Source organism: Antrostomus carolinensis, unplaced genomic scaffold, assembly GCF_000700745.2.
Source record: "Antrostomus carolinensis isolate BGI_N321 unplaced genomic scaffold, ASM70074v2 scaffold22496, whole genome shotgun sequence".
NCBI lineage: Eukaryota > Metazoa > Chordata > Aves > Caprimulgiformes > Caprimulgidae > Antrostomus > Antrostomus carolinensis.
Window position 1 is genome coordinate 1 of NW_010323773.1, and position 8,354 is coordinate 8,354.

Sequence of the window (8,354 nt, forward strand, 5' to 3'; positions counted from 1 at the left end):
CGGTCACGCAGTCGGAGTCGTGGTAGGAGGTGTGCTTAAGTTTGTCTTTTATTCCAGTTTGTTTCTTTTGCTTAGAAAAAGCTATGCTTGTGCAACTCTGAATTATTGATTTCTTTGCAGGTCCAGGTCAGCTTCCTATCGTAGGTCCCGGTCCATTTCTCCTCGTAGGTCTAGGTCTGTGTCTCCCCGCCGGTCCCGATCAGGTTCCTTGAAGAGATCAAGGTAATTAGTAGTAAATTTTAAGAAGTTATGTGCTTTGGTTTTGTTGCTTTTCATTTTAGTTAAGGGATTCAAAAAGGTTAGCAGACTTCAAAAGGTGTTGACCTCTAGAAATCAGACTTTAGCATGCTTTAGGAAATTTCTGATAATCCTGGTTGAATTTACAGGCATGGTGATATAGTTAATTAGTTTTGAGACCTTAGGTTGCATATTGCAGGATGAATTTTCATGTTTAAAACATCTTATTGATCACCTAGGTTTTAAGTCCAACGTGTAGAAGTTAATTTTAGTAGTGCTGTAATTGTCATCACTTCTGGTTGAGTTGACTTCTTTGATTTTGTTTTAATTTGTCTTAATGTTTTACTTCAGGTCTAGATCAAGATCCAGATCTAGATCCAGATCTGTTACATGGCCCCGAAGCAGGTAAGATCTCTTCCGTGACTGCAGATACTTAGTACAAGTTGCTTAAAAGTCCATGTACACTTTCTAACATTTAAAAAACAGTGCAGAAGATTGTTCTTTCTCTTTTTATTATTTTACTTTTCACTGATATCCAGGTCCTGATAGTCATCACAAGTACTGTTTTGATCAGGTTGCATTAATAGCTAATAAATTTAGAATGAATTTGAAGTGGTTTTTTCTTTGTGTAGCACACACAAGGTTGTAGACTCTTCTCATCATTCGTCAGAGACATCAGGATGTCATTACTGTAGTATGTTAAAGCATTAATGCGTGCAGCGAGGCCAGTCATGAAGAGCTCACTAGTGCCATGTTACAGCTGTTTCCAGCTCTGTTGAATAACAAAGTGTTAGTCTGCAGGAGCTGAAATTAAATGTGAGATAAACGCCTGTCGGAATTATTTTCTACCAGAAAATGTGCCATAAGAGCAATGATTAAATAGTAAAGGAACAGAGGATTTCCTTCATTCTCTTGAAGTTGTAGCTCAGTCCATCTGTAGTAAGCGAATGCGGAGTGTGCTGTGTGCAGCCTTGTCCTGGCAGCGTGGCTGACACAGGTTGATTGGATGTACTTGGTGAGCTGTCATAGGAGAACAAGAGTAAACTGCAGTTCTGCTCTGAAGGAGGTACTGTTCTTGCCCCAGCCCATTCCCGGGCCTCCTGTTGTGGTTTGATGGCTGCTCTTTGAAATAAATAACATAATAATAGTCAAGCATGAAGAAACACAAAAAAAAAATAAAGGGAAGCTTTAGCTGAAGGGAAAGTGGAAAAGCCTCCAGCTGAGGATGAGAAATGCAGCCCTGAGAGGTGCTGGTAGCATCTCCTGAGAGTGGAACAGCAAGCAATGACAAAGGTTTTTAGGGAATGGAGAGATAAAGACCAGAAGATGGCTTAGTTAGGAGCAGAAACTCACACAAACAGCCCAAGATCTAGTAAAAAGAGAAGGGAAATTCCCTGAGGCAATGCCTTTCACTGATCAGGTACATTTCTCGACCTGTTGCTAAAATATGTTGAATCTTAATAACAGTTGTTGCAACATGACTTAATTGTGGCTCATCACTGTTCACTGTCAGTGAGGAGCAGGAAACAGCTATAGTTAGCAAGCTCTCAGAGAGAGAAACATCTTGATTTTACCACTCTTGTTTTCTTTTTTTAGTACCCAGATGGTTTTCTGCAGTGTAGAGGATCCATTAGTTAAATTTCTAGCCTCTATTTTGTGGCACCTTTCATTGTAAGTAGAGATTAAGTGACTGAGGCAGAGGAAATTACAGACATACAAGTACAGAGAAGCGGCATAATACTGGTGCTTAACTCTAATGAAGTCACTGTTAAACTCCCACATGGGGCAATTGAAAGTTGGTTCCTTTACAGAAGAATCAGAGGAATACATAGCACCCAGAGACAGGCTCCTGATTCCTAAGGAGGACAGAATAAGTATTACATGATGTTTGCTGGTTTGACAACGTCGACGTGTACATCTGGAAGTTGTTGTGGAAAGCAGAACACTTCCTTTGGGAACCTAAAAATTTCAGTTACTCTTTTAGGCAGTGTTAGTGTTTATGGTGCAGCAGTCTTACCTCAGAGACTGACATTTTTTTACAGGTCTTTTCACAAGGGTTAAGTTCAGACAGATTTAAGGAAGTATTTTGAGCAAGTGCATACATAAGATGAAGTGCACTGAGAAGGTATTTGTAGGAGTGCTGCCTGCAAACACTTTCAACTATAGTGGTAGATGTGAGTCAAGCCTAATAAAACTTGCAAGTTTAGAGCATGGCTTTTCATTAGCTTTGTGAAAATACTGGTCAGGGTTTGGGTTGTTCATGTATATTCCTGCCACCTGCATCAGGAAACACCAGTCATCAGCCAGGGACCAAAGTACAGAGCAAGGTGTGCAGCATCCATTTAAAAAGCTTTCTTCTGCGACTTAGCAGGAGAAGCCCTGGAATCTTGCAGGGTTCTGTCTGTTCAGCATGACAGTTCTTACACACCGAGTGTGAATCCTGCTGTCTCCAATGTGAGAACGTGCATGCTACCAGCTTCCCAGCTGAGCTGTGTCTTTTCTTGTTGTAGGTCTAGGTCTCATGGCAGATCAAAATCTGTCTCGCTGGCTAAGAGGTAAGCGCGCAGGAAGCCTGCAGTAGTATCTAGAATTCAGTACTGGGTTTGCATGTTTACCAGAGCCTGGGCCTTCAGGAAGAAACCCCCCGAATGGGTGTCCAGCTAATCTGTTTGCAATGTGCCTGAGGTGATAAAATTTCCTCTGCAGCTATTTGGAAGATGTTCCTTACCCATCTCTTTGTTTTTGTTAACTCTTTGTAGTTTCCAGTGATTTATTACTGATTTATTTTTTTGTCTTTGGGCTCAGTTCTGTTAAATTTTTCTATCCATCAGATAAAGCGCTTCAGCTTTATTAATGCTGTTCATAAAACAGCAGGAATCTGCAGTGATGTTTCTTTTCTCAAAGCTTCACCTCAGTACTACCCCTTATTTTCCTGTTTTCTCTACTGAAGACAGTTGCTTAAAATTAATCTCCACGCTAAATGAAAATCCCTCTCAGAGTAAAAGTTGATTTGAGAACGTTGCCATTTAAAAGAGCTTCTGGCTAGACTGCTGTAATAATTCCATTGCTAAGATGCTTATTTTTTTTGAATATAAAAGTTCCATTTGACCTTTAAGCTGCATTGATGATATTTTGTTTTGACAGTCGGTCAAAGTCCCGATCACCATCTCCAAAGAGAAGGTATGTTGATCTCCCTACTAATAACATAGCCTCTGTAGAGCTGGCATTTTAGTATCTCTGCTGGGGAGTGTGAGTGCTACTTGTAGGAAAATACAGAAAGGTATTCTGCTGAGATCTCTTCAACAGAAATAAGACGAAGTGCACGTGTGATTGTGGTTTTATATACGGTGATACATATGTGGTAATAATTCCCTGGGTACTGGTTATGTAGCAGTGTTAGGTCTTGTCTTTTTCTGGTCCTGTGTTCATTTCAGTTCACTTACAGTTTTATGGCACAGAGCCTTTCTACTGGTGAGCTTAAAGCACAGAATTAATGTGGCAATCAGCTTTGGGTCTCATTAAAAGCTACAGTGAGATGGGGGAAGATAGAGGAGAGTAACCTGGCGTAGCAGTCAGGAAGGGAAGATTGAGCCTGTTATATTTACTGCTGTTACTCAGATAAGTTGGTAAATAATTATCTCTCTGTGTGTGCTTGCATATACATGTAGTGACAGAATCAGCAGCATTTTTTTTCTGTATTTTGAATTCTTTAACAGTTCATTTTTACAACTTCAAGATGTGTGGGGAGGGGATATATCCTAGTAAGAACAGCTGTAGACCTGCCAGGATGTGTCCCTGGCCTTGGTGATCTTCCTACCCTGCAAGATGTTTGGGTTTTTGGGGTTGGTTTGTTTTTGTTTTGTTTTGTTTTTTTACATACTTTTAGAACTTCTACATTTAGGTTTGCTGAATTTAAAAACGTGGCTGTATGTAGTCTGACCTCACAAACAATCACAAGGGACTTGAACAAATGCTGAGTGATCACCGTAATAGGTTTTGACAAGCTGCTGTATCAGAACAGTGAAGAAGGAACCTGTGTCCACGAAGGTCGCTGTTAGTAGCGCCCTTTAGATGACTTTACAATTACTACATTTAAGTTGTATTATAAAAATAACAGTAGAGAAATGCAAAATTGTGAAAGTAAAAAAAAATAAATGTATTATATCCAACATGAAATCATCAACCCATTAACTTTGTCAATAGGGATTAGTTATTTTACTAAAAACCAGTGCTTAGAGGGTGCCAGAGCAGTCTGGGTATCCTCTGTTGCTTTTCCCTGTATTTGTGAATCCCAAATGACTACTGAAATGTTAACTGTGGATTCTTTCCCTTTCAGTCGTTCACCATCTGGAAGCCCTCAAAGAAGTGCAAGTCCTGAAAGAATGGATTAAAGTTATGAAGTCAATCTTTTAGGAAGAAAGTTATTTTGCTTACATTATTATAAGGGATTTTGTGGTGTCTTTGTAAATGTAAGAATGTAGATAGAAGAGTATATCAACTAAAATTTGGCATGATCTGGGTCTTCTGAGTTAGTCACACCAATAGACTAGCACAGGTCTCTTTTTATTGTATGAATTAACTTCCTGTGATATGAAAATGTGGGACTTTTTTATTGGCACATTGAAATAAAATGTGTATTTTTAACTAAAACTTGTCTGTAGTAACCCTGCTGCTTCTGTTAACATTTGGGTCATTTGAGCTGTGTGCCATGTCATGTGGATGAAAAACATCTAACATGGGAATGACTAATAGCGGTGTCTTCTCAGACTAGTCCTTGTCCACATTTATTGTTGAGGGGTCTTTGGTGACAGGAGCAGTTTCTTTGCAACGGAATTCAACATCCATCTCTGTCTGCAGATGGCTGAAAATTTGCATATGCCCTCTTTATTCCTTTATGATATTTAGCAGAGCGGGCATTCGGTTTTCTCCTTCATCTAATTATTCTGCAAAGCTTACTCTCTGGTACTTGACTAGTTGTAGTATCAGATGCCCAAAAATTTAATGATGAGCTTCTGTTCACAACACTGACATCTTTTAAAGAAATAACATCTGCAGAAACCTCCATAGAAATTATTAGTAACTTGATGATTGCTACTTTTGCATTTTCTTTAGTAATATAAAGAAAACTTCGGATGTCTCAAGGCATGGTTTTCTTTTCTTGAGGGAAGACATAAGGTCTTCTGACCTACTTTCTGATGGACCTTAGGAAAATGTGTTTGAGAGGCAAAAGAAAACTGTTAGCAGTCTTTCTGCAGCTCTACTCACACTTTCCTTCTTCAGGTGAAAGATTCTCACAGCTGACCTCAGGAATTCTAACCTGCTTCCCAGAAATGGGGATGGTTTTAAAAGCAGCCTAGATCCTGGAGAGGATTTTGTTGAATTCAGATGATTTCTGCCAGCAAATAGACACCTGCACGATTGTGTTTAGGTGTATCAGACCCTGTTTGTCCTCATTCTGTAGTCGAGAGTTGCATGATAAGGCACTTCCTTGACAAAGATGACAGCAAAAGACTGGAAACTATGTTTAACTGTAAACAAACAAACTGGGAGGCAGAGGGGGAAAAAAGCAAACATTTTTTTACTGCAGTCGGATACCCAGCAGAGAGAAGGGCCAGTTTCAGCAGTAAACAAGCACAGAAATGGACAGCGAGGCCTGTTTGGGCTCAGGAGATCTGTCATGGCAGTTTGCTTTCCAATGCATGAACCAAAGCAGAGCATCTTAAATGAAAAGAAAAAAAAAAAAAAAGCCAAGATTAACTTTAATCACAGTTTGGGTAACCCATGATTTTAAAAAAAAAAAAAAAAGCAGGTTTCCTGTTAACAAGGAGTTTATGGAGCTTTTTCAGTGTAGGAGTCAATAGTCCAGACTCTGAACACGCTGTGGTGGTCAGGGTCTGCCTGGACACTCCCACTGTGCTCAGCAATGATCAATATTCCAGCAATACCTGTTAAATTCCACCAGTGCTGCAACTGGAGAGCAGGGGAGGGTGACACAAATGTTTCCCCACAGAGATTCAGGAGAAATACCCAAAGCCTGTGACTGATATTTGGAATATTTATTGGTTGTGCATTGCCTGCCTGCTTTATAGTTCATACCTGGTGAGAGGCGCACGTACGCCACCGCTCTGGAATTTGAGCAGCTTTTTTCTCTTCTGTATTCTCAAGGTGAGCCTACTCCACAATAAACCTGCCAACTAACACCACAGCTGTACTGGTACCTGTTTTTCAGCACCCAGAGGTGCTGTGGAAGACAGAGCAGAGGAGCACGGGTTTCTGTAGGGGCTTGGGGTTCCTCTGAGCCTGGGTTTCGCAGTGAGAAGCTGGGCAGGGAGGCAGGGCTGTGCCTGCGGCTGTGGCACTACAGGGACAGCCAGGACATCCCAGGTGCAGAGGGAGTGGTGGCAGATCTGGTGTCCGTGCTTCTGTCCAGCTGTGCTGACCAAAACAGGGTGGCTGTGCTGCTTCCAGCCCTCATCCTTGGAGCAGGCTGCCCAGCTCCAGCTCTCACCCCAGTTTGGTAGGATTTCACCAAAATTCCCACATGGTGAGTGCACAAACTCTTGGAAAAGAGTCGCGGGGTGCTCATTTTGGGGGTCAGTGTGGCAGAACTGACAGTGATGGGTCTGTCATGTTTGCAAGCCCAGTGGCCAGGCACTTCCACTGGAGATGAGATCACTCCCGAAGCTCTGCAGCCGAGGAAGCGTTCTGGAGTGCTGTGGGAGCGGGGCTCACGCGGCCCCTTTGGCTGCAGCATGGCAGGAGAAGGGGGGACTTGGGCTGCAGTGCCTCACACAGGGCGCCTGGCCCAAGGACTGGCTGCGCCATGGCCCTGGGGAGAAGGGTGCCAGCTCCCTAACAAGATGGCACTGCCATCCCTCTGGCTTGTGCCAAGATTTTATGAAACCTCAGAAACATGGAGGTTTTGGGGATGATACATATTTCACGTGGAAACACAACATTAAGACCATGTTTTTCCTCCTGCAGTTGTGTATTCCGGACTATAGATGGATGCTCCTGCTTCACTTCAGGAGCACAGGTGGAGCGCAGAAGATGCTCTTGTGCAGTTACTGCTGCTGGCTTCAAAATAGGAGTTAAACCAGAGGAGCCAGGGTGGCCAGCTAGGGTAATCCCAGCACCAAAGCTATCCTGGGTGACCACTGTGTACCCCTGCCATCGCAACGCTGCTGTCAGATCTGTTGGCCAGCATGGGAAGGGCACACCAACCTTTGATGAGCTGACACTGAGCTGTGGGGCAGGTCAGTGGCAGGGACAGAGCAGCAGCCAGCACAGCTCAGAGCACTTTGTGGGGAATAGCTGATGTTCTAATGAACAACCACAACCTTATCAACCTTCCCATGTGCTCCACGTGAATATTACCAGATATTCCCCTGCTGTAGTTTGAGCTGCAACATGCCATGTCCCTAAACAAGGTATTTTTCAGTGCATTTTTACTGCGAAACAAAACCTAATGCCCAGGGTGAGACTGGACAGAAGGTGAGAGCTTTGCACAAACCACACAGCGGCAGAGGTGGTGACAGGAGTTAAAGCCACCAAAAGCCATGAATGAACACCATAGAGGAGGAAAAAAAGTTCCCAAATGCGATGCATCCCCCAGGGTAGCTGGAAAGCACCGTTTGGCACCCGGCAGGATTTCTGGCTAACGTGCTAGAGGCACTTACCCCTCTTGGTGGTAGGAGTCAGCATCCCCTTTCCTTAAGCGGTGTCGAACACGAGCCACGTGGTGTGGTTGTACTCCTCACCCGGCCGGAGCAGGGCGTTGGGGAAGTGGGGCTGGGGAGAGGCAGCAGCACGTCAGTGGTTGTGAGCGTGTGTTCCCAGCCACAGTGTTTAACCACCCGTTACTTGCCAACTGGCTCAGTGGGTGAGTTCTCCCCCTGATTTAATTCAGGCCCAATAAGGAGGATGTGGCCAGATCCCAGTGGGGTCTTCTGCTCTGGAACCCATGCCCTTGGGAAGCTGGACTGTGTGGGGCTGGTCCCTGCTGTGCTGGCTGACCCCTGCCTAACACTGCAGGATACTGTGCCTGCTTCAGTTCTGGTGTCTACAAAGCAACCCCTCACCAAATGGACTCTCCGTTCGTGTATTTAACGAGAGAC

General features: G+C 43.5%; 1 protein-coding gene and 1 long non-coding RNA gene across 2 annotated transcripts in view; one reads left to right on the top strand and one right to left on the bottom strand.

Annotated features, from left to right (window-relative positions):
* LOC104527058 (uncharacterized) lies at positions 1 to 4,882 on the top strand. The gene is made up of 6 exons (XR_728037.1): positions 1 to 29; positions 121 to 222; positions 589 to 642; positions 2,748 to 2,792; positions 3,382 to 3,417; positions 4,574 to 4,882. It is a non-coding gene; the product is annotated as an uncharacterized LOC104527058 (long non-coding RNA).
* Positions 4,883 to 7,950: 3,068 nt separating this feature from the next.
* The window catches only part of GALM (galactose mutarotase), a 6,732-nt gene continuing 6,328 nt past the window's right edge, over positions 7,951 to 8,354 (bottom strand). Inside the window, exon 5 of the mRNA XM_010170676.2 lies at positions 7,951 to 8,028. Coding sequence (XP_010168978.2) covers positions 7,951 to 8,028 — 78 coding nt within the window. The remainder of the gene's footprint in view (positions 8,029 to 8,354) is intronic.